Source organism: Haliaeetus leucocephalus, unplaced genomic scaffold (assembly GCF_000737465.1).
Source record: "Haliaeetus leucocephalus isolate CR32 unplaced genomic scaffold, Haliaeetus_leucocephalus-4.0 Scaffold92, whole genome shotgun sequence".
Taxonomy (NCBI): Eukaryota; Metazoa; Chordata; class Aves; order Accipitriformes; family Accipitridae; genus Haliaeetus; species Haliaeetus leucocephalus.
This window is the reverse complement of record NW_010972528.1, coordinates 1,186,813-1,211,939: the sequence shown is the minus strand read 5'-3', so window position 1 is coordinate 1,211,939 and position 25,127 is coordinate 1,186,813. Positions and strand designations below refer to the sequence as shown.

General features: G+C 60.1%; 1 protein-coding gene across 1 annotated transcript; it reads right to left on the bottom strand.

Annotated features, from left to right (window-relative positions):
• Window positions 1-465: 465 nt before the first annotated feature.
• Window positions 466-24,580, bottom strand: RLTPR (RGD motif, leucine rich repeats, tropomodulin domain and proline-rich containing). The gene is made up of 40 exons (XM_010585188.1): window positions 24,541-24,580; window positions 23,100-23,191; window positions 22,919-22,969; window positions 22,554-22,613; window positions 21,128-21,249; window positions 20,766-20,863; window positions 20,074-20,144; window positions 19,368-19,441; window positions 18,330-18,405; window positions 18,165-18,253; window positions 17,708-17,802; window positions 17,458-17,544; window positions 17,125-17,234; window positions 16,654-16,731; window positions 16,236-16,312; window positions 16,036-16,140; window positions 15,711-15,780; window positions 15,434-15,515; window positions 13,748-13,844; window positions 13,370-13,427; window positions 12,647-12,819; window positions 11,860-11,928; window positions 11,116-11,209; window positions 10,942-11,037; window positions 10,348-10,476; window positions 9,289-9,402; window positions 8,951-9,126; window positions 8,395-8,482; window positions 7,833-7,949; window positions 7,281-7,347; window positions 5,836-6,113; window positions 3,951-4,054; window positions 3,077-3,482; window positions 2,689-2,808; window positions 2,325-2,361; window positions 2,077-2,145; window positions 1,456-1,761; window positions 1,166-1,273; window positions 745-855; window positions 466-641 (listed from the first exon to the last, which is right to left on the bottom strand). Exons 1-40 carry the CDS (start codon window positions 24,578-24,580, stop codon window positions 466-468), a joined length of 4,470 nt encoding a protein of 1,489 aa, XP_010583490.1.
• Between the last annotated feature and the right edge of the window lie 547 nt (window positions 24,581-25,127).

The following is a 25,127-nucleotide window of genomic DNA, read 5'->3' as shown; positions in this document are numbered from 1 at the left end:
GTCCTGCTGATGGAAACCTGCATCTTGGGGGGGCAGGGGGGATGGAGAGAGCGGTACCCTGCGGGGTGAGGAGCTGGAGAGGTGAAAGGGCCCTGGTAACGCTTGATAAAAATGACTGGCTGCCAGCACCACCGCTGCCTGCCCAGCTGCTGCCTAAAATCACCAGCTCCCCCCTCTGCAGCCCACGACAGCAGAGGCCGTCCGGGGAAGGCGATGCCACTCGGTGGATCCCGAGGGCTCCGGCATGGTCCCTGGGCATCCCTGCCCTCCTGGGCGATGTTGGTGGCCCCAGCCGTCCCCGCAGCGAAAGGTGGGCGATGCCGTCATTAGCCAGCCCCGCGGCCACATCCATGTCAGCCCGGTACGGAGCATCTCTGCTCTCTGCACCCCAGCTGCCAATCACCCCAGCACTGTGCTCTTGCTTGCAGGGTTTTATTGGGAACAATGCAGCGGCATGCAGGGGCTTCACTGTCCCAGGGCTGGCTCCCCCTGGCCCGGCACTGGGCGTCTTTGGTCTACGGCTGCTGAGTCTTGTGCATTTGCAACAGTTTGTGCCAGGGCTTGTGGCTGCTCGCCTTCGGTCCCCGCTCCAGCCTGTGGCTTCTCCAGCCCGGCACGAAGCCAGTCCTGCAGCATGGCACCTAGAGAGGTCATGGGTGCTGGTGTGAGCTGGGGGGGGATGACCCTCCATACTCCAACACACGCTTTAGCAGGGACACAAGGGAGGGGAGCATCAAGTCTCACCTGCAGCATCCGAGGACGGTCCGGGCTCGCCCTCCGGCTCCGGGAGGGAGTCGTGCTTGGTCCTCCGTTTGAGGACAGGCGACCGCCGCAGGCGCAAGGGGATGGTGCCTGCTGGGAGAAACACAACCCAGCCCCACGTTACAGTGGGGCGCAGCTGCCTGGGTCTTGCTGCCTTTCTGCCTGCAAGCCTGGGCAGCCTGGCTGCTGCCGGAGCCAATCCCAATGCTGAGTCCCCCCCCCCATCCCCGCATCTTCCTGTTGTGGCGATGCCATCATCTAGCACCCCGGCACCGAGGGCGGCCACCCACTAGCTGAGACAGGCGGCACCACCATGTACATGAGATACCACCATACCAACGCCTGCCTCCTCCAGCATGGGGTGCAAGGGGAGGTTTGGGGTCCCACTCCAGCCCCCACTTACTTCCCAGCTCTGCTGGGCACTCGGGCTCCCTGAGCTGCTCCTCGTGGACGGACACAGCTCGGCGGCTGGTCCCCCATGGTGCCACCAGCCGCGGCGTCAGCCGGTTGTCTGGAAAAGCAGCAGGGAGTTGCTGTCAGGGGGGAGCCTGCAGCACCCGGACCTCCTAGCTTCCCCCCCATCAGCACCCAGCGCTGGGTGCTTGGGTCCCTGCTGCCCTCCATTCCCAAAGGGCTCCAGGAACAGGCCAGCAAGTGGGATGGGGGCCCCATCGACAGCTCGTGCATCCCTACCTTCGGTGTCAGGTGGTGTGGGCAGGGGTGTACCAGCACCCACCTCCCCGCCGTGGCTGACCCTCCGCGGCAGTGCCACCGGTGCACTCCTCCCCGGCCGTGGCAGGCTGCTGCTCCAGCCTTCCCGGGCCCCGGGCTCTGGTAGCACGCTGGGCTCGGGCAGGATGAAGGAGCGCCGGGGCTGGTCGGAGCTGGTGCCCTGCAGCTCAGTGGGCAGCTGTCTTCCCAGGGCTTTCCAGGCTGGCTGGGGCTCGGCCAGGCCAGCACTGGGCTCCATCATGGTGGCCGGGCTGCGGAAGGGTGCATCTGTGGGGAAGGCAGGGCAGAGCTGTGGGTGCCCAGCAGTGACGGCCCCAGGGGATGGCTCTTGGTGCTGGGAACAAGCCTGCAGCCACCCCAAGGACTGGGCAAGGTGCTGGGTTTTTGTCCACCTTCACGAGGGTTGGGCACCCACGAGTGCAGAGCACCCTCCCTAGGGTGGGACCCTGCCCAGGCACCCGCGCCTACCGGTCCCCATTGGCTCTGGTCCCCTTGTAGTGCTACTTGGTGCTTGCAGAGGGGACCGAGCCCTCTGGCCTGGGGGCTGGTGTGAAACCCCCCCGGCACCCACCGGTGACCCACCTGTGGACACGGAGTGCGTGCGGGCCTTCAGGGAGGGTGGGGAGTCCGCAGAGCTGTCCACAATGTCCCCTGCAAGCACAAGCCACCAGCCAGCATCAGTGAGCTGGGGTCTGCCCCATGCCATCAGCACCCAGCAAGGGGCGGACACGGTGGGACCCGCAGCTGGGAGCCTGAGGGGGCCTGACCATGCCCACCCTGTGGGTGCCCAGTTGGGTGGGGGTCAGGGTAGGGAGGATGCAGCCCCTCACCATCTGAGCCAGCTTTCTTGATCTCGCTGTCTTTGCTCTGCAAGGGGAAAGAAACCTGGTGAGGGTTGGGATCAGTGTGGCAGCGCCCTCAGAGACAATGGGTGGCAGAAGGCAGGGTGCTGCCCGGCTCTGGGGTGGCTGCAGGGGGTGGGTGCATGCCAGGGAAGGAGGGACAGACAGACACCATGCAGAGCATTGGAGCCCACATATTGATCCTCTTGCAGAGAGTTAGGTGACAGGACAGAGGCCAGGGGCAGTGGCGGCACAGAGCTGGGTGCTTCCAGGGGACCCCCATCCCACGGACCACCACCTCCTCCTGCCCTTTGGGTGCAGGATCCATCCTGAAATTGGAGCCACTCCTCACCTGCTGCTTCTTGCCCTCAGCGGCCGGGCCCTTGGTGACACCGATACGGTGGAGCATGACCTGCATGCGCTGCTCAAAGGAGGCGGGCAGCTCCCCCTCGCTCTTCTCCAGCTGCCTCTTCTGCAGGACAGACACAGCCCTTCCAGGGACACAGCACCCACCACAGCACCCACAGCACCCATCCCCAACCCCAGCTGTGCCCCCCAGGAGATGGAGGCATGGCCACAACCCAGCAGGTACGTCCCCAGCCACGGCTCCGCTATCCTCACATCCCCCTGCGGTGCCTGGCTGACCCCACCACCAGCACCCTTGGGTGGGAGCAGCACCCACCGGGTAAGCCAAACAGCAGCGTCAGTGACAGTGGCTTGGTGACAGTGACAGTGCTTACCTTGTCATGCCTGACCCCCAGCGCATCCTCATCCTCCCCTGACAGCAATATGAGTGACTGGGATTTGCCCTCCCGTGAGTACTTGGGCCGGATCCTGCGGGCAGAGTCGGGCGTCTGGCAGTGCTCGGGCTCTGCCCGGGGCTCGGCAGCGAGCCCCCCCTCCTCTGATTTACTCAGCGGCTTGCCCGCCTCGCCCGCCTTGCTGGGGGCTCGTAAAATGTCACTGAGCATCGAGCGCCTGCTCCTGGGGGCTGCAGAGCTGCCCTCAGGCTCCTTCTCACACCTCGAGCCCCGGCTGGATTTAGGTTTCTTGAAGGCAAAAAAATTCCCAATTTTCTTCTTGAGGGTGCGGGAGCCGGAGGGGGCCAGAGGGGCTGATCCCGGGCAGGTCTCTGGAGCTGTGGGGCTGGGGAGAGATGAAGCATTGGGAAAGGTGAGCTCCAGGCTGCTGAGGGGCTAGGGGTCATTTCCCCCCCACCCCCGCCCACTCTGAAGAGATGGATCCAGACCCGGGGCATCCCACCTGAGACGACGCTGTCCTGGCAAGGGCAGCCGTTCCCAGCGTGGGACCCCATGGGTGCTGCCCCAGTGCCTCCCTGCTATGGGACAGACCCCACAGCCCCTCCTCCCCAGGCTTGCAGGAGTGGGGTGCTGTCTGCATCCCGCTCCCCACGGCTGCCATCCCAGCCCTCTCCCACCAGCCTTGCCCTTGGCGATGCCCCTGGGTATGATGTTTTCCCCAGCATCCCTTTGGCACTGGGACCAGCAGCATTTGCAGGGTAGGTGAAGGCAGGGGGGTTGCCGAAACCCTGGGGATGTGTGTGTGCCAGAGTGCTGGGTGGTTGCAGGGCCTTAGGCACCCCCCCGGGCTTACGGCAGCTCCTCTGTGATGAGCCTCTTGGTGAAGAAGTCCTCCAGCCCCTCATCCACGCGGGTGATGCTCCTGTCCTCACTGTTCTCACAAGCCACAGGCTGCACCTGTGAGCAAGCACGGCCGTCAGCCCGGCATAGGGCAAAGATACCCCCCATGAACATGTGCCACCCATGCCTGTGCACGGACAAGTGGGTGCCCATGCAGGATGGGTGCTGGCACCCTCTGTCTCGCTGCATATCCAGCATGAAAGCTAGACCATGGTGTTATCGGCTGCATCACAGCTCTAATCCCACCGCATCCCTGGGGCTGTGGGAGCTCCAGCTTGCCCTGGGTTCCTGCTAGCCCCTCACCCTGCCTGCGCAGGCAGGGCAGCTTGGCTGCCAGCCCCCTGCACCCCGCTGGGTGCCACGTGTGGGGTGCTGGTGGTTTGCCAGCACAGTGGCTGGGGTATGGCATCCGTACACGCTCAGGCACCTGTGCGTTACCCACAGGTAAGGTGCCTCTGACCCTCCTTGGTGACACACAATGACGAGTCCTGCTAAAGCCCTCCTAGAGCTGGGCCAGGTCTCTGACCCTGCTGTCCTTGTGGGAGAAGCCTTTAGCAGGGATGCTTCCTCCATCTGAGCCCCAAGGAAGGGACACCCACACACTTGGTGGGTGATGGAGTGGGTGCCCTGCGTGGACCCGCATCTGCATCCTTCAGGCTGGTGCCCATCCTCAGGTCCAACTTTGGAGTGCCACCACAGCCTGGATGAAGGCCACCCATGGCAAAGCAGTCCATGCCATGGCCAAGCCTTCCTCCACAGCACCTTCCTCACCCTGGCATGTGGCACCGCAGCGGTGGCTTCCTATTGATGAGAGGGAGGCGCTTCCCCATTGGTGGCATTTCAATCCATAATGATTTTTCATTACGGCTGGATTGATGCCGCTCAGGAGCCGTTCCAGTCATTCGAGATCTGCTTTCCCTGTCACATCGCATCCATCAAAGCCCATCCTCGCTCGAGCCTTGGCCAACCATGGGTGCCAAGTTTGCCCATCCCGCTGCAGAGAGATGTGCCAAGGTGATGGCCCCCAGGCCCTGCCTGACGCCTGCCAGCCTCCAGCATCTACCCTGCCTGTGGAAAACGGCTCCTGCCTCTCCTCTGTCCCCGCAGCCACGCTGGTCCCACCACGGTCCAAGGGCAAGCACCACCATGGCCGTGCAAGCCAGGGCTTTCTGGTGGGTGGAAGGATCCAACTGCATCACAGTGGCACGGGGACGAGGTGATGCCAGCAGGATCTGGCCCTGGGGATGGCAACAGAGCCAGACTCTCCGCTGACTGCACCCAAAAGTTACTTTTCCTTTGGGCAGGGGGCTGCGAAGGCAGGATCCCCAGCCGCTCGCCCTTTGGGTGGGGGAGAAGCGCAACCCACCCCACTGCAGCTGGCAGAGCCCCACCACCATCACTGGGAGCTGTGGCAGCTGCCGGCGCTTTGGGGCTGATGGGTTTCGGATGGGGGGGAGCAAATTGGGTGCAGGAGGAGAGAGGCAGCCGGAGGCATGGCCGAATGCACTGGCCCTCTGCACCCAAACTCTGCAGGTTTTTTAATTCCCCCCTGCCAGCTCCTACCACTCAGCATCTCCCAGCGGGCAGCAGGAAAGGGGATGGATGATTTCTACGGCCCCCCCAGCCCCCCTGCCCATCCTTTCAGGCTGCCCCCCTCCTCCAAGGAGGCTCCAGCAGCAGCTGAAATGCAAGATAATAAACCAGCCGCAGCTCCGCGCATTTCATTTTCCTGCCTTGCAACAAATACCGACTGTGATAATTCACCCAACTGGGAAAAAAAAAGAGAAAAAACCCAAATCCACCCCCCCACACCTTGCCAACCGCCCCCCACCCCTTACATTTGGCTTGCTGGGCGGTTGCTTGTGCCGGCGGTTGGGCCGGGGCCTGGCTTTGGTGCAATGCTCCAGCTTCTCGCCGGCGGTCGGCAGGTCCATAAGGGATCTGGCGGTGGTGGCGGTGGCAGGCTGCGTGGAGGGGAGCGAGCCGCTCGCAGGCTCAGCATCCTTTGTGGAGGCAGGGCGTGCCGGCGGCGCGGCGGGGCTGAGTGACGGTGGCGCCCGGTGAGCTCGGAGCCCGCTGGCGTCCCTACCCGCCGCCGGCTCCAGCTCCGAGACACCTACGAAGGGCGAGAGGGCCCTGGTTGGCATCCAGCCTCGCCAGGCCTCCCCATCAGCATCATCATCATCGCCGCCGCCGCCGCCACCACCGTCACCTTCGCCCACGCGTGGAGGGTCAGCGGGGTGCTCAGTCAGGGGAGGGGAGCGTGGCCGAGAGCTTGCGTGGCGGCCCCCCTCGGGGCACAGCTTTGCAGCGTAGCCGGGGATGGATCCTGCCGCGGTCCCTGGAGGTCTGCATGCATGGGATGTTGCGGGGGGGGTGGGAGGGGGATGCTCAGGCAGGGACCGAGCCAACCCCGGCAGCAAGCCCCGAGACCTGCGGCAAGTAGCAACTATATGGCACGAGCTCTGCCGGCGCTGGCCTGGTGAGCAGCACTCACAAACACACCCCGTTTTGCTCTGCAGGCAGATCCTCACTCCCCTGGTTACCCACTGCGTGGAGGTCAGAATGCTGCTGGGCTCGGGGACATCAGGGGTCCCCTGGGGACACCTGGGTGCCAGGCGCTGAGGTCCAGCACAAGCTCTGCTTCAGCCAAAGCTAAATATGCATCGCAGCCAAAGCCCCAAAAGCAGAAGTCACCCACCAGCTGCTCATTTCCTCCCCACCCCCCCAGCCAGATCATGCCCCTCCAGGTACACAGGGCTCCATGGGGCTACACCAGCAGCAGAGAAGCCTGGGGCAGCTCAGCACCAGCAGCAGGAGCACCCGTGGGCAACGACTCCTTCCCTGTGCTAGGTCCCCAGGGGTGCTGGGGGCGTCGGTGATGCCCATGCCGCTGGCGGTCCCTGGGATGGCAGGGGGAGATGCCATGGCATCCACAGTCACAGACAAACCTCCCACCCCTGCCTGGCTACGTGGGGAGGGAGCTCAGGGCATTTACCCTACCACCCTTGGGCACTGAGCCAGCTGAACCCCCAAAAACAGTACAAGAGCAAGCTCAAGGTGAGCTTTGCCTGTGGGCCTGCACCACGGCACCAGGAGAGGCTCTCCAAAGGGGCAGGATCTCTGCCAGCCTCTGCCCACAACCTGTAGCCTCACCGCCGAGGGCTCTGCCCAGCAGCCCCCCAGATTGCTGCTGAGACCCCCCTGCCCCTGCCATGCCCTGGCGGAGGTGGCACGGCACTCACTGAGCCGTGACAAAAGGAAAGCCGCGCGGTGACCTTACTTCTCACAGTTGGCGTGGGCCGAATGCTCCTGAAATGCTTGTTTTTCCTCCGCAGGGCCATCTTGTACTGCAGGGAGAGAGGGACAGTGGTGGCTTCGGTGTTGACAAGCTGGCCATGGTGAGTGGCATCCTGCAGCAGCCAGAGCCAGCCAGGCTTCGCCCAGTGATGGGTGCAATGCCCCCATCACCCCCAGACCCCCAGGGCTGCACCCCCTCATCTTGGTCCAGCACCAAAACCACCCACAATGCCGGATCAGATGCTTTCCCGGTCAGGACCCTGTGCTGCGCTGGATCCCAAGTCCTGAAGCAATGGCCAGCCCAGCCGGGGCCACTACAGGGACACGTTCCCAGTACCGGCAGGGCAGGCAGCATGGCCAGGCAGGCTAACGGTCCCATTTCCCAGCACTAATTGCCTTAGTGCTGCCCTCGGGGGGTGCCGGGGGTGCATGCACCCAGAGAGGCTGTGGCGTTAAGCCTGGCATCATCCGGTAAGGCGGATAAAAGGCAGTTATAGCATGGGGATCACGCGGCAGTGGTGGGGTCGGACCCTACCTCCTCCACGGTGAGGTCCAGAGGATTCCTGCCCCTCGCCGGCGCAGCGGCATCGTCCTCAACTGGCTCAGGCAGCAGGACCGGGAGGTCGAGCCCGTGCTTGGGGAGGCTCTCCGCCTAAAACCATTAGGAAGCGCTTAAATTATCCCGGGGGCTGAAGCGCGCCCGGCCGCCCTGTGTGCTCTGTGCTGCTCTGCTCCCTACCCGTAGCTGGGATTTGCGAGCGGATTTAGGCCTGATTAGCCGGCTGCCGGCCCCAGCACAGCTGCCCCGCGCCTGCCCCGGTGCACAAGTGGCTGGTGCCCGGCTTCACCCCGGCACCCCCCACCACACAGCGGCTCCCAGACTTCACTCAGGATGTTAATGCTGCTGTGACCACACTGGAAGAGGATTACCTGGGAGGAAAACCAGCCTGGGTGGGAATTGTCCTGCTTCCCAGACAGCAAATCCATGGTCATAGTGTTGGCTGGTACCTGGGCAATGCTGGGGTACCCAGACCCCCTATCCCACATCCCAGCCCCACATCCCCATCCCGCAGGTGCTGGCAGCCCCCAGCACTCACCAGTTTGCACTGGGCAATGGTCAGGTCTCCCAGCACGGCATCCACGATGCAGTCAGCCACGGCAGCTGTGACGGACAGCTTGATTTCACTGGGAGCGGAGAGAGGGGTGTTAGGGCCAGCACCTGCAGCCCCTGCAAGACATAGGGCCAGCCCCTCCCCAGGGAGAGCCTTGCTAGGGAGATGGATGCTCAGCTGTGGCACCCAGAGGGGCACCTAGGACATGCCCTTACTGGGTGCGTGCTGCTGGAGCAGGAACAGGAGCAGGTGCTGGCTGGGATGGAGGATGCTGAGTGCATCCCCCATTAATGGTTGGGGCTCCCCTCTGCCAGACATGGGGATGGGCCTGCAGGAATATCACCCCATGGGACTTCCCAGCTTCCTAGGGACACATCTGAACTGGATACAAGTGGGAAGCAAAGCCACAGCTGAGAAAACGCAGCTGCAGGACCCAGCACACCACTACCACTATGAGGGGAGGGGAGCAGTTGGTAGGGAGCCCCCAAAATCCTCATCTGGCCAGCCACCAAGCGAGAAGGAAGAATAGCATGTCACCCACTTCAGCTTGCTGAAGACATCAGTGACCATCTGGTCCAGGACGACGCTGAGGTTGAGATGGTCCTGGAGGTAGATCCGCTCTGACATGGCGTTGACCAGCTGGTCCCTGACTCCGCTCTTCTGCACCACGGCTGGGCACAGGCTGTGCGCTGTGTCCAGCACTGCCTGCATGATCGCCTGAAATTTGGGGAGGAAAGGGGAGTTTTCAGTGTCTTTTCTATCAGGATTCACGTGGTTTCCAGGAGACACCACGTCCCTTATCCTCGGGCCGAGGCTGATGAGCATCCAGTGTTGCCATCAGCTCTCTGCTCCCCCTGGCAGTTCCCCATGGGTGCCCACCTGGATTTCCCGGCCACAGGTCTGCGATGCTTCCTCTGTGAGACACTCCAGCTTGTGCTGCAGCTTGCCGTTCTGGTACGGGCTGTTTCCCGCTTCGTACAAGAGTGGCAGGATCTGCCATGGGAAGAGACATGGCGCAGATCATCCCACGGCACCTCATCCTTGCTTTCCACCCATGTGCAGCCTGCACAGGTGACTGCCCCGTGGATGAGCATCACCTGCATTAGCTGGGGAGACCCAGCGACCTTCTGACTTTGCTGGCCCCTCGTGGTCCCTGTGTCCCCCTAGCTGGGCCCCCAACTGCTCCCCACTACCCACTGACCCTCCTTCTCCCCCTGTACCCAGCCACGCTGCTGTCCACGTCCGGGGACATCCTTTCCCGTCCCTTTCCGCACCTTTCCACCATCAGCACCATCCTCTTAAATCCTATCTCAGCCAGATTAAGTACCCAGGGGGGTGCCAGTAAATTTGGGAAAAAGAAAGATGTGGTTTGAAGAGAAGTATAGAACAGGGAGGAGAAGGTGCTGTAGGGAGAGAGAAGCAGGACCAGAAGGAACAAACCAGAGCTGACAGTGCCAGGAGCTGCCCAGCGGATGCAGTGGCCTTCATCACCCAGCTGGGGTGGGATGAGAGTGTCCCAAGGAGGGACCCCTCGGGAATGCAGGGAGTGTTTCTTACTGGTGTGGGCATCCATGGGTTGCAGGGTGTGCCCAAAGCTGGAGCACCCACCTCTCCCAAGGAGGGGTGCACAAGCAGGGGGTGCCCTTGCTGAAGACGGGGTGTGCTTGTAACCCCCACTTCTCGGGGGGTGCACACACGACTGTGTGCCTCTGGTGGGAGGGGATTAAGAACATCTTGGGCCTTGTTCTAGAACGGGATTCAGACATTTGCAGCTGTTCTTTAACATTTTGCAAGTGCTCCGTGATGCGCATCTGTTGCATTGACGATTCTGGTGTTCTCTGACTGCTGGTTAATTATGTCATTAACTAATCAATAACCCGCTTCGATCCCAAATTGAAGCTGGGCGAGTTGAGGGGTTTCCCCACGCAGCGGACTCACGCTGACGGAGAGGTTGGCATTCCTGATGGCCTCCTCCGCACAGACGATGTCTGCCTCCGCCTCCCTGCCCGGGCAGGCACTGAGGATGTCGACATGCTTCTGCACGCTCAAGCAGATCTCGTTCACCATCTGGAGCGCAGAGAGGCTGCGTCACATGCCGATACCAGAGCAGCACTGCCAGTTCCCCTCTTTGCTGTGACTTTCCCGGAGAAAGATATGCCAGTGCTGCCCAACGGGGTGGTGGGGGCACAGGCAGGATACAGCCCCCCAGAACATCCCTGACTAATAACTGGGGATGCCACACGGCACGGATTTGCTTGTGAGTGTGCACAGCGAGCCAGCAACACGCTGTGTGAGTAACGTAGCAGTGAGATATACCAGCGTTGCATATGCATGAAACGCACGGATGCAACCAGGAGGGTTCCTTGGAGATATGCTTTCTGCCTGGCCTCACTCTCATCCCTCCAGACTGCTCTGCCCTCCACTCAGAAAAGGTGAAAAGGAGTTTGTGCTGCTTGCAAGAGCTCACACGAGCTAGCTAGGGTTGTCTGGGGCAGGGGAGGGCAGCCCCATGCAGCAATTTGGCCGGCAAACCTGTTCAGAAGAGGTGGTGAGGATGCCCTGCTGCAGCCGGAAGGTCTGTGTGGGCAGCGTGCGCCGCAGCTGGTTCCTCGTCAGACAGGACTGGAGCTGCAGCGACAAGAGGCCATGAGCAGCCGGTGTCGGTGGCACCCAACCCCGTGACCCCCCCAGCCCACGTCCCCCCACCTTGTGCACCGCCTCCTCCGTTTTCTCAGGGTTGTTGCGGTACGCCTGCGCCACGTCGCTCATCGGCAAGGGCATCGACTTGAGGGTGTAATTCCTGTGAGGCAGCGCAGGGGTGAGCGGGTGCTGTCAGACCCCTTGTCAGCCTCGCAGGGCTCATCCCTGCCGTGCATTTCCCCACAGACAACCAAAGCCCACCCGACAGCAGCCTGGACATTGCCCCAAGGTCCAGCCCTGGAGATGGGGATGGCTAAACTCTGGCTGTCAGCAAACCCCGATGGGGCAGCAGTGCCCAAGCTCTCCATCCACCCCTCTTTCTTCAGACCTCCAGAGAACCTGCATGACCGAAGATGAGACCTGACGGTGTGCTCGGCAGGTGGACAACTTCTGCCTAGCATCTTTCATGGGCAGGGAGGAGAGGAGCATCACATCTCCACCAACAGCAGATCCCCACCCCGTGCTCGTCGGGGCTGCCTTGGGTGACATGGGGCTGTGCTGGGTTGGGATGCAGAGCCCAGGGGAGACCCTGAGGTTAGTAATGAAGGTGCCATCACCAAATGGGTGGCAGGTTGCTTTGCTGGCTGCAAGGCCCAAGCTGTGTCCCAACTCCCTTGGGACCTGTATGCAACTGTGATGCACTTGCTGCTTCTAGGGGACAAGAGGCCCTGGGGACAGTGACATCCTGGAGCCAGAGGCTCTTTTGCATGGTGGTAGCAAGCCAGGAGGACCAAGCGTCTCCTTCCTTACCTCTCCAAAGCTTGAGCCACCTCCAGGAGCCCATGGGCAGTTGTGTTGTTCCTGTCCCAAACCACGGTCCTGCAAAGAAAAGGACACGAGTGAGCCCTGCCTGAAATCACGCAGCCCCGAGGTGGGTGCCCACCCACTGGGTGCCAGGAAGAGCGAGCCCAAGGTTGACCTCAGGCACCAGAAAGCCTAGAAATGGGGTTAAAAATCTGAATCTCAATATTCAAAACCTAAACTTGGACTTTTCAACGAGCTGTAAAGTACATGGCTGCCTGGAGGGAGTGAAGGGCATAGAGGATGTGGTCAGGCACCATCCTGCTGGCAGGGGCAGACATCCCCCAGAGGAACAGCCCTGGCTGGGAGACCCCTTCCCTGTCCCCTGCAGACACCCCTGCCTTGCCTTTGCAGTCACAATGTAGTAAAAAAATGGCATTTTAGGAACTGATGCCAGAGCGCGGAGTGAGGGCAGTGACTGCAAGGGTCTGGCTGCAGCATCCCAGGCTGTCCAGGAGCCTGGCAAAGAGCTAGCAAGTGCTGGGGTAGGGATTGAGCTGCTCTCTTGCCTTTCACATGTCCCCTGCCAGCACTGGCAGATGACTGCCATGAGAGCAAGATATGGTTGCAGCATCTGACTGTGCACCAGGAATGGTCCAGGGACACATTTGTGGTCACCAGGAGCCATGATAAGCCTCCTCTGATGGCATCAGCATCACAGCAAGGACCACCATATCAGGGCCACCCGGCACAGGGTGGGAAGGGCACGCACAGGGCAATGGGGACCTGCTGCTACCTGAGCTTTGTGTTGATCTGCAGGGCCTTGGCTAGCATCTTGGCCCCCGTGTCCCCCATGGCATTGCCACTGATGTCCAGAGCAATGAGGCTGGTGTTACTGCCCAGGGCACTCAGCAGGACGTTGGTTCCCAGCTTGAGGCGTGATTCGGCCACGGACAGGGACTGCAGAGGCTAGAAAGGGGAGAAGAAGGGGAAAGGTGGCCAGGACACATGTCGAGACATGTGTCACCCCTGCGGACACAGTCTCCATCCCTGGCCAGCAGCTGCTGGGCTGGCAGCTACTATGGGTGCCTGGTGCTGGCTTTGGGGACCCCAAGTCATGCTGAACCCCAAGAAACAGGAGGGCAATGGGTGCTTAGGCAACACCCTGGATTTAGCTCAGATGCCTGGCAGGCAGCGAGGAGGAAAGAGGTTTTTTTGGAAAGCTGGGCTGCAGCCATGCTACACCAAGCATCTCCTCTGTGCCTTTAGCCAGACACAGGCTCCCGCTTTCCCAGATGAACGGGAACAGCTCTCGCTTCTCTGTCTGAGCATCTGCTTCAGACAGAGCAAAATAAGAGCCGAAGGATTTGAATGGCGGGGGCAGGGGTGGGAGTTGCTCCCAGCCTGTGCTGGGAGGGATCCAGACAGCACCCCGGCAGGGAGGCTGCATGGTGGTGGTGGAGTGCAACCAAGAGCATGGGTGGGATGGTTGGGGTGGTTGAGGGCAAGCCGGACTTACACAGTCATCCTCCTGGGTGAGCTGGACAATGCGGTGCAGGACATCCAACAGCCCCTCCCTGCAGGAGAGGTGGCGGGGCAATTACACACGCGTCCCCCAGGGCCACAGGGGCAGCTGGCAAGACTCCATCCTCCCGCTCTTGCCTGAAGCTGTGACCTGTCCTTGCAGCACCTGCAGTCCCATAGGGACTGTGCCAGGAGCAGGTGATTGTCCCCCCACAGCCCCAGGCTCCCTGTTGGGTTGGAGCAGGCAGGATGGGCAAAGCAATCCCTGGCATTCCCAAACAGCCCATGGGCTTTCAATGGGGAGAAAGAGTTGAGGTGGGTGCATGGTGCCAGGATGGCTCCTGGCCCCAGGGTGCTGCAGTTTTGCACTTACTTGGATTTGATGTTGAAGTTTTTCCCCAGAGAAACGTGCCTAATGGACTTGCTTCTGCCAATGGAGAGCACCAGTGTCACCATGTCAGGGTCAAAGCCTGCAAGAGATGGGGGACACCCACCGGGATGCTCCAAGCAGTGCACCAAGGTGACACCAAAGTGGTCCCTCACAGGAGACCTGCAGAGCCACCAAGCTGCCACCGTGGGCTAGTGGAGAGATGCCCAGGGCAACTCCTGAGCATCTTCATCCTCTTCATGGCTCCTCCAAGGAGACCTAAGACCTGTACAGAGCTGGGGTCCCTGAGGAGTGACCCCAGGGAAGGAGCACCCACTCTGGGGCCTCCTGCTATTTGGGGTGCCAAGGCTGTGCTGAGCCATGGGGAGCACTTATGGAGCTAGAGATGGCTCTTGCTTTCTGCCATCCCACAGCAATGTGCCGTCCATCACCCACCCAATACCCTGGACAACATGGGAGGAGTTCTCACGGGTGGCCGGCAGCTGCCTGCACTTCCACCCTCATGGCTGCGGCATCTCCAGGGAAATTTGGCAAGCAAAGGTGACATCCCTCCCATGGGGCAAGGATGCGGGCAGGGATCTGCTCGCCCAGCTGCTCTGCCAGCCAAGGGCAAGTGGCATCAAGACCCACCTATGGGACTGTCCCTCCTGCATGGAGCTGCTCTACTAGGAAAGCCAAAAATAGAAGCATAATTTGGCAAAGGTTGGCCAGAGATTTTGGGTGAGAGCATGAGATTTTGGAGCATTGGTGGCCTGAACAGGTTTTTGAAAGACTCCAAACCACGTCAGCTTTCCCACAGCCATCTGGCTGTCAAGGAGCTGCATGATGTGGTGTGAGTTCTTAGCAAGGCTGCTTTAAGGTTTGGGGCCTTTTAGGTGAAATCAAGAGCTGGCAGAGGTGATGGTTGTGATGATTAGGATTGCTCACCCATGGCTTTGGAGGCCACGGCAGGACAAGGTTAGCAGTAGAGACTGCAAACTCCTGCAGAGCGGTGGGAAGAGTTTCAGCCCAGGGAGACTTTTTCAATGTTTCAAACTCTGAGCTAGCAACACGAGACCACCTTGGATGCAGTGAGCTGAAGAGACTTGTACCAAGAAAGATGTGAAATGAGAATTTTTGGCAAGTTCCGAGGCAGGAGGGAAAGAAGAAGTCACCCCACACCCCATGCTGGAGATGCTGTCTCTGAATGAGAGGAGAAGCAAGGGCCACCACTGCTGCCCACCATGGGATGCAACACTGGAAGGTGATGGAAAAGGCCTGGCACACTGGGAAGGACATCAGCAGAGGGAGAAGAGCACAGGTAAGGACTGCCTGCCTTGGAGAAGGCAGAGGGGTGGTTGGTTTTGAGGTAAAAAGCCATAAAAGCCTGATGAGGTGGTAATTTCTCAGGCAGGAATCCACTGCTGGCTGTTGGGTGCCTTCACCCCCGTGAGACACAGCCTGTAGTGCTGCAGCTCCTGCTGCTGAAGGACTTTTACAGGTGACAAGTGCAGTTTAATGTTGCATCAGCCAGTGCAGTCAAGAGGCAGGCAAGTGCAGCAGCCCATCTCCCTGGGGACTCCTACAAGCTCATGAGGTGCTGGGGCTGAGCTGGCCTCTGCCAAACAGCCCGTGGTGGCTGGACCCTCAGATGGAGGACATCTTCTCCCAGGCGGGGAAAAAGCAACTTACCATTGTCAGACAAGTCCAGGTCGCTGATGGAGCTGGCGTCAGGGATGAGATCCTGGATGACTTGGGCCCCCGCTGATCTCAGCTTGGAAGAAACAGCAAGACATCAGTACAAGGGGAGGCGCCGAGCCCTGCAAATGAGATCCTGCCGTCGGGAAGGTTACCCCAGCCCCACAGCGGACAGGGCACAGACTTTCCCGCACAGAGAGCAAGCCCCCTCAACCACTGCAATGGGACCCCCTGGCTGCACTGATGGCACCCATGGGTGCTGGCCCCTTACCTCACAGTTGCTAAGATCCAGGTGCAGGTCACTGATGTGACTGTTGTCTGCCAGCCCTTGCAGCAACGCTCTGGAAAAGTCACCAAAGCCACCCGTCGGTGTGAGCAACAGGGGCACCAGCACCTGCCATGGGGTCCAACCCCACAGTGGTCCAGGCAGTGGAAGCAGGGTGCTGGAGAAGACATCCTTCCCAGAGCTCTGCTTCTCACAGCCCCATCCATCCTCACCACCCCTCTCAACATACAAAGCCCTGAGCGAGGTCCCCCCCCTGGACCATGCTCACCCCAAATCCATTCCCTTTGGTGGACTCACAGCCCCACCTCACCTTACAGCATCTGCTGGCAGCTTGGTACCTGCCAGGGAGACATGCCTGAGGGCACAGGCCTGGGTGAAAAACTCCTTGATGTCAGGGGAGATGGTTTTCACCCTCCTGAAAAGACAGGTACAACATGGCATCATCTGCCACCCAGCACCAGCCACTCCCCTGGGTACCGCACTCCCCTCCCCATCATCCCGGGGCCTTACTTGTGGGAGTACACATTTTTGGAGAGATCCAGATGGACGAGGCTGGCATGGCATCCATGGACGAGGGCTCCAAAGAGCTGCCAGGGTGGGGAGGTGAGCCATGTCGAGGAGGTGCTGTGGCCCCTCACACAGCCCAGGAATGGATGGGTGATGGTATGGGGGGGGCTAAGGGGGTCTGCCCCATGCTGGGGCTCCCTTCTTCCTCCTGCTGAACCCCGAGTCCCCCAGCCCACCCACAGCAGTGGGCACAGAGTGGGACATCGCTGGGCTGGCTGCCCACTGCCCCACGCACACCCTGTCTCCGCAACCCCATGCCAGCCGCGATGGGGTGGCAGCACTCCCCAGCAGCGTGCCACTGTTTTGAGAGGGGGGCTGAGGGCAGGGGCTCCCTCTCAGGACCCCCTGTGCGAGTACTCACAGCATCCAAAGGGCAGTCTGTGCTGGCCAGGCTGAGGTGGGAGAGCGAGTGGCACTGGCGGAGGAGACTCTGCAGGTTCTGCAGGCAGAGAGGGCTCAGAGGCTTTGCCCAGGACCCTGACCTCCCCACCCAGCACCCTCCAGCCCAGAAATCCCAGCTCCTGCCTGCCTCCTCCCTTCCGCTGAGCACAGGGATGAATTCTGCCCAGAGGGACTCAGCCCCATGCCATTCCCTCCTGGGATATGTCCTTGCTCCAGGTGGTGTCTCCCACCCTCCTGCAAGGAGATGCAGTGGGATGTCCCCAGTGCATCCCCCAGCTGCTCCCGGGTAGGCAGGGAGGTGTCGGAGCTGTGAATTCCCCATCCCTAGGGTGCTGCAAGGCAGGGTGCAGATCCCAGGAGACTGAAGCCATCCAAACCACGCTGGGGACAGAGTCAGATGGGTGTCACCCATTGCAGCCCAGGCACTCACGCTGACGTCGTCCCCAGCCAGTGTGCCGGGGTTTCCAGAGAGGTCCAAGTGCCGCAGGGAGGATCCGATGGCTTCATTATCTGCCAGGGCCTTGCATAATATGCTCATCCCTGCTTGAGGAGAGGGGAGAGATGGATGCCCGTGGGTCCCCTGCACCAGGGAGAGCCATGGAGCAGAGGCAGGGGCACTTTCCTACAGCTGGGGCAGCAGGATATTGCATCCTTCAAGATGCCCTTTCCAGGGTGTCCCTGCAGCCCCTCCAACCACCCCTTTGGTGCCAGCTTGGCCCCGAGCGCTGCCGTGCACAGCCTCCCGATGGCACCCAGACAGTACCTTTGGCAGTGAGCATCGTCCTGGCCAAGCTGAGGCTCTGCAGCCCCTTGGGGCTCTTCTCCACATGCCGGCTGAAGGCAACAATCCCTGATCAAAGACCAGAGGGCCCTGAGAAGCTGTGCCAGCGCAGGCAGGTGTCCGTCCCACCCCGAGCTACAGTCCCCAGGGCAGGAGGCAGCTGCCAGTGGGATTTGGAGTTGAATATTGGTTTTCATGGGTGTAAACTCATCCCAGCCCAAAAGTTGGGTACCTCTGTCTTCCAGCTGGTTGCCAGCAAGGTTGATGGTGTGCAGAACAGAGTCGGGATGGTTGCTGAGTGCCTGGGCCATCCTCTGCGCAAAGTCACTGTGGGGAGAAGGGTCACACATCTGAGCAAGGTACGGCCTCCTCCGGGAGAGACAGCCACCAACCCCGTAGCCTTACAGGGATGTGCCACCAGCTGCTGCCAGCATGGCAGAGCTCACTCCATCTGAGGAGCCAGCAGGAGAAAGCAGAGCATCTCCAAGGGTAGGTGATGTTCACTGGCCTCCAGGCTCAGGGGGTCTCTGCTCTCAGTGAGCTTCATGCTGTTGAGGGGATGGGGCACCAACACCCCTCTGGCACATGGGTCCATGGACCACCCTGCTCCATGCACGTGAGGGGAGATCCACCAGGCTGCTAAGACCCTGCTCATTGCCATGCCAGGGCCGTGCAACGCCTTTGCTTACGCTTTCAACCCGCTGTTTTCCAGCACCAGCTCCTCCAACATCACCGATTTGCTGAGCATGTAGAGCAGCTGCTCTGAAATCTCCTGGTTCTGGCAGGGGAGAAGAAAGCCTTTCTGGAAAGCTGGCCACCTCTGGCACGCCCAGTGCCGCAGTGCCAGCACTCACCAGCCTGAAGTCCTTGCAGGAGAGCTTGGTGAACCACAGGTTGAAGGACAAGGCAGCGATACTCAGTGCCACGTCTCTGCAGGGTGACAGGAGAGTCAGGGGCCAGGCTGAGCCAAACCTGGTCCCAAATGGGTGACCCAACACACCCAATCCCGGGATGCCCCAAGACACTGAGCCCCAGGGTGCCCCAACACAGTGTTCAAGGGAGCAGGACAGTGGTCCATGAATTTAAAGCAATCCACAAACGCAGCTCAGCTTCCCCACATTATTCCCTCAAGGAAAATAAAATTAATCAAAATATTTGCATGCTTCTGTCAAAACCTCTGTTTTTTTCCTTTTTAACTCTGAGCTCTCGTGTAAAGAACAACACACATTTTGCTCAAGTGGAAACAAGTTTCTTTTTGATTTCTCGGTCCAAAGAGATCGCTAAAACTGTCTCCTTTTTGGCCAACTGAACACAGATCCTCTGTTCCCCAAAACACTCAGCCCAGAACTTTGACTCACTACGCCCCAGCCCAGCAGCTGCTTTCCCCCAGACCTCAGCCCTTGCTCTGTCTTTCTTGGGATGAAGACATGGCTGAGCCTCACGGGGACAACTTGGGGCACAGACTGAGCTCATGGCCCCACTATAAGGTTATAACAGATATTTGGGGTGCTGGTAGGGAGCAGTGCCAAGTTTCAGGGAGGCGAGCAGCACCGGCTGCTTTGCATAGGGAAACACCTGACAGCCACAAGCTGCAAGAAGCCGCCGTGACGTTCAGTTTCCACCTCTGTAAGCAGCTCGCAGGCTTATTTAAGTGTTAAAAATGAACATGGGAGGCTGCCCGGCCTCTAAGGGCCATCACCCCATGGGATGGGGCTCATTGTGTTTGGTGCAGGGGAGCATCAGCCTGTAGATGTGGCGTCCTTGGAGTGTGGAAAGTGAAAAAAGCTTCTAACACAAGTGAAGGAGTGTGTTAGGCCACTCCTGATGGGGAGGATGAGGGTGAATGCTGGTGTGGCACAGGGCACCGTAGGCAGCACAGCTGGGGGACTCACCGGCTCTCCAGATGGCTGAAGTCCAGCAGGTTGAACTCCCGGCAGTCCTGGCTGTGGTAGATGTTGTCCACGTCCTGCCCAGATGGATGAACACATGGATCACGCTCAGCACCTGGTCCTGGGGAGGGCTCAGGTGCCCAGTACTGCTGGAGGGAGCTGAGCCCTCAGGGACCCTCCTTGCCTAAACCCTTAGCCTAAAACCTCCCCCTGGTGCTCTGGCTGGCAAGACACATGTCCCAGATCGGTGGAATGGCTTGGTGGGTCTTGGACCACTTCTGCAGGGAATGGCCAGAAGAAGGCAACGCACCCCCAGGCTGGTGGGAATGAGGGTGTGGGGAGAGGTGGGCTGGAGTCAGTGTCCCAGAGGAAGAGGGGGACAGCCAGTCCTGCTGTGGCTGGGTCCCAGCGGGGTTCCCCTCTACTAGGGACACCCAGCAAGGTCCCAGATTTCCAGGGGCTCTTCTTATGTGATGGTCTGGGAAACAACCTGGTCCAAGGCATCTCAACCCCAACCTGCACTTTGATTCCACCCCACCAAGGAGCAGGGGGCACTCAAGACAGGCAAAACTGTGGTTCCCAGCTCTGGGATGTCCCTGGGGTATCCCTGGGATTCTCCCAGCCCCAGCAGCCCTGTGAGCATCCTGCTTCCCTGCCTGTCAAGTGACACACTGCAACTGCCTCTTCTCCATGGGACAGACCAGCTTACCCACTGGATTTCCTCACGGAAGGCAAAGCCATTGTAATCACATAAAGCAGCGTAGGTCTCTGAAAACCCCCCTGCAAAGAGAAGGCAGTCTTGGTGGCAGACCTTCCCAGAAGAACACAGAGGAGACCTTTGGAGAGAGGAGGAAGCAGGAGAAGGATGGCAGGGGCTCAAAAGGGATGGTGAGGGCTTTCCCTTCCTTCCTTAAAGGGGCCAAGGCATCCTGCGTGGTCTAGTGCCAGCCCAAAAAGTGACTGCGCAACTCAGAGGGCTGTGGCTTGCTTTGCTTGGTCTATGTAGACATCAGGCAAGGTGCATTGCTATGATGATAACAGAGGTATCCTACTCCAAACCAGGCTACAGGAAAAAGCTCCTGGCTCTGCAGCAATGCTGTATGAGGTGGGTAGAAGCATCCACAGCTGCATGTCCTCATGTGTGGACACTGAGCATCTTTGTCCCACAGCTGTCTTGCTCCTTTCTGGGGAACTACATCCCATGCTCCTGCCCCATGGGCTGGTGGAGAGGAGACCCCACGAGCAGGGCTCCTTCTGACCTAAGTCACCATGGGTGCCCTGCCAGCAGAGGAGGGGGGCTGTCAGCAGAGCTAGTGTTGATGGATGCTGGGCTGTGATGGTCCCCAGGGTGCTCCAACCCTCCTGGTCCTGCCTGGGGGAGGTGGGGGGGGGGAGTCTTACCACAGGGCCCAGGGCTGCTCTGCAGCATTTCCTCCAGCGAGTCTGTGATCCGCTGGATCCTCTCATACAGGTTAGGGGGGGAGTTCTTGAGCAGTGTCCTGGGGAAAGACCAGAGGGGTGTGTGGCTGTGGGCTGGAAGAAGAGCATCCCCACAACTTTATGCTTAGCTATAACCCTTGTATGTAGGGTGGCCAGAAATATTCTTCCGGATGCAACTGGGGAGAAGGGTCTGGCCTCCATCAGTGTTGTTTTCCCCTGTTAAAAGGTGCTGTTGTGAACCCATCCCATATTTGGGGCTTTTCTGAGCAAAGAGGTTGCTCTGATACCTATACAACCACCCCTGAGGAGCAGAAGACCCTTACCCAGGGGATGAATCTGGAAAGACCTTCTTAAGTGACATGGTGACATGGATGACAACTTGCTCCAAATCATCAAAGGACATGAACCGGAAGGCGTAAGAAGCTACATCCGTTTCTATGACAACCTGCAGGGTCCAAAGGATGGGAGATGCCTGAGTGAGCTGGCAGCACACAGCATCCCCAAGCCCCCAGACACAACGGTGACAGCCATCAGCTCCTTGCTGCAAACACCCAGCTGCTGCTTATAAACCCAGTCAGAGCACTGTGAGCACAGGGAAGGCTGCAAGCACCAGGAATTGAGGACAAAATACATTAAAGAGATCGTAATGTGCCAGAATAAGGCATAAACCTCCCCAAAATTCAAGCTAAGCTAATGCAAAAGCAGCCCAAAAGCAGTGGGGGTGAGAATAGCCTTGACTCTGCCTGCAGCAGCCGCAGCTGGAGGACGGAGGTTTCCTCCCTGAATTTATCTAATCAGGTTTTGAAGCTTTTTTATCTTTCGGTTCCTACCAGAAAAAAAATCCCATGGCAACACGCTCCCTGATTTAATTACACACTGATTGAGGCGTGGGAGTGAGATGACAATTATCTGCTTGGCAGCACGCGAGGACAGCGCTTCTGCCGGTGCCCGGGGCTGTGGGAGACAGCGGGGCCCGGCCCTGCCTGCACTCTGCCTGCAGATTAATAACCCCTGGGCTTTCCATATCCCAGTCAGATGTCTCACCACCCCCCACCGTGGGGTTTCAACCCCCAGCACCCCTCGCTTTCTGCCCAGCTCCTCTTTATTTCTGTCCCGGAGCTCAGCCACGCAGCCTGCTGAGCAGCAGAAACCCTGTTTAGAGGCTGGGGCTGTCGTCACTGATGATGCTTTAACCAGCAAAAGACAAGACAAGAGGTTAATGAGGACTGCAGCCCTGTTTCGGCCAACACATCGAAGCCAGGGTTCCTCTCCTCCATGGTTCCCACCCGCCGCATCTGCCCTACGTGCACGCCTCTAAGAGGATTAACAGGGTTTAAAACACCCTCCTGCTAAATTTGGCTTTGCCTCGGTAAGCCAGCAGCCATTTGTCACCTTGTCCCTGCAGAGCGGGAGGTGCCACGGCCAGGTGCTGTCGGTGGCTGCCAGCAGGGAAGAGGCGCAGGCACCCACGCTGGCCCCCAGCACCCCTGGGTGCCTCCCTGCACCTCCAGCCCTGAGGGCAATACCCTGGATGAGGCCATAAGAGAATTTCTTTAGAGGTGGCAAAGGGATAAATACCCTGCGGAGCTCTCACAGATCATCACTGGTGACCCTCAATGTGCAACGGGGGGCCAGGACGCCCCCAGACCCCATGGTGGGCTCTGGGCCAGGGTTTGCCATGGGAGGAGGTGGGCACAAGGTGGGGTGGGTGCCCAGGCTGGGTTTGCCCCCGGTGTTGGTGCCACTCACCAAGCTGGGCTCTCGCACTGTCATGTCCCTCACCTCCAGGAAGCTGAAGCTGCTGTGAACCTGTGGGTGAGAGGAGCAGGATCAGCCCCAGCACTGATGGAGAAGGGGGACCCAAGGGTAACCACCAGCTCCCACCCTTCTCCATGCCCTGGGCAGTGACTGGCCATGCCCCCCAGCCTTCACCAGCCCCCTGATGCAAACACCCTCCCCTTCACCCCATCCTCCTCCTCCTGCTCCTGGGGGCTTTCCAGACCCAGTGGCCCAGGTGACCCACAGGCCACCCACCCCGGTGCCCCAGGCAGCTGAGCGATGCTCTCCCAGGAGCCACAGAGCTCTACCATGGCACAGGGTCCCCCAACACTTACCCTCACTGGCAGCATCACCGGCAGCACATAGGCTCGCCAGGCTGTCAGCACCTAGGCAGGGGACATTGGTGTGACGAGGGACTGCAGTGACAGGGGAGCCACCCCCGTCTCCCACTGCAGCCATGAAACAGCTGCCTGGGGAAACTGGGAAAGCAGGAACCAGGCCAGATTCTGCACGTACCAAGATATAGTCATCATACTTGGATTTCACCTGCAGCTGGACACTCATCACCAGAAGGACCTTCTTTGTCCCCAGGAAGGCGGTGATGCCCTCTGAAAAAAACCAATGTCCCCATGAAGCGAGGTGGCTGAAGCCACCCCTGGTCCTCTCCCGCACTCCCTGCTGCCCTTGGGGACACCGTCCCCTCCATTCCCATCTGAATCAACTCCTCTCCATCTACACCTGACGGTCAGACCCTGGTTGCTCTCTCAGCTAAGCCACGTGCTTCTTCACCAGCTTTGGATCTTGTTTGCTGCTCAGGTGAAAAACCCACCTCCCCATTGGCTTCTGCAGCCCAGGCTGCAGCCTTGACCAAGCACAGGGCTTTGGGGTCACTGGTTTACGCTGCACATGCTGCCTTGCTCACTGGGAGCTGGCACTGAGCAACAATAGGGTCTTGGTTTCCCTTTCTTCCTTCCCACATTTACTACTGGGGAGCAACTCAGCACCCAAGTTCTGCTTGCCCATGGTGCAGCCAAGGATGTATTCTACTTTTGCATTTTTTGGGGAACTCTCCCGGCTATGACCTGCATGGGTGGTCGTGTGTGCCAGTCTCCCTGCACTGGCAAACCAGTCGCTCCCATAGTAGCTGCAGACCAGAGTGAGCATTGCTCCTGCCTGCTGCCTCCTGCCTTGAGCATCACCTCCCCACACTGCCTCCCCATCTCTCCTGATTTACACCTCTCGCTCAGAGGAGTGGAACAAGAACCACAACTGCCCATCACCATGCAAAACAAGCCAGGTTTTTGCAACACCACCGCTCACTCTGGCCCTTGCTGAGGCTGCCAAGAGCCCCGCAGGTCCAGTGACTTGAGCCACACGTCCCCAGGGACCCATCCTGGTAGAGCCAGGACCTGGGGCTGTGGAGATGCAGTGACCCAGCTCCTTCCCACTCCACTGCAAGCCTTGGTGGGGCTTGTGAGGCTGCAGGACCCCGAGACCTCTGCGGCCTTTCGCTTCTTCAATCAAATGAGGGAAGGCTGGGAGCAGCGGTACTTCACGCATCCCCCGCGCTGCTGAGGAGCCAGGGCAGGGCTGCAGGCCATGCTTCCCTGGGGAGCTGCCAGGGACCCCCAGCTGGCTGGGGGACCCCAAGCCCATGGGAGCAAGCAGCACCAGGCTGCACTTACAAACCGGGTAGCAGGAGCCTTGTCCTTCAGGATCCAGCCTGTTCTCTGGGGGTGCTTTTGGCCTGAGCAGCATCCACAAGCATGGGAGCTTTGGGAGTGAGAGCAGCCCTCACGCCCCACGCCCTGCTTGGAACCCCCCTGAATCGCAGCTGCTGCCGACGAGGAACCGAAAAGCGGCTCTGCCAACCCCGGCACGGCAAACCGGGGCCGAGCAGGCCCCGTACTGGCGCTTTCCATGTGGCATTGGTGCCCTGGCAGCGGGCGATGCTTACCTTGCAGGTCAGCAGGGATCCCTCCAGGGGACGCAGCCATGGTTGGGACCAGGGGTCACCCACCCGGGGATGCAGGCATCAGGACAGCATCCCTGGGCACCGCGGGAAAGGCACCCTGCTAGGAGGAAGCGTTGAGGTTACCAACCAGCAGTGCCGCTGCCTCAGCACCTCCTCCCCCTCCCGGCACTCGGTGCCTCTTCCTGCCCCGTCAGGCGAGATTTACCGCCTGAGCAAGAGAAGCGAAATGAAAGCGACGGCGCCCGCGGCCCGCTGGCCCCGCTGGGAGGAGAGGGCATCCCTGCCCAGCTCTTCCCCTCCCGCCTGGCTTCACCCGGGTGAGCAGGACACCCACTGGTGCCTCCCATCCAAGAGCAGCAGCATCTCCCCATGACTCCAGCGTTCAAGGGTTGAGGGTCTGTGACCTCTCCCTGTCCTGCAGCCCACTGAGGTGGTTCAGAGGGATGTATTTCTGCCTGAAGATTGCCGGTGAGCATGAAAAGGGCAGCTCTATCCTTCCCAGCACTGCAAGGTCAGCCCAGCCCCATCACCTTGCACTGGGCATCTGCAAAGTGAGTTAATGGGGATGG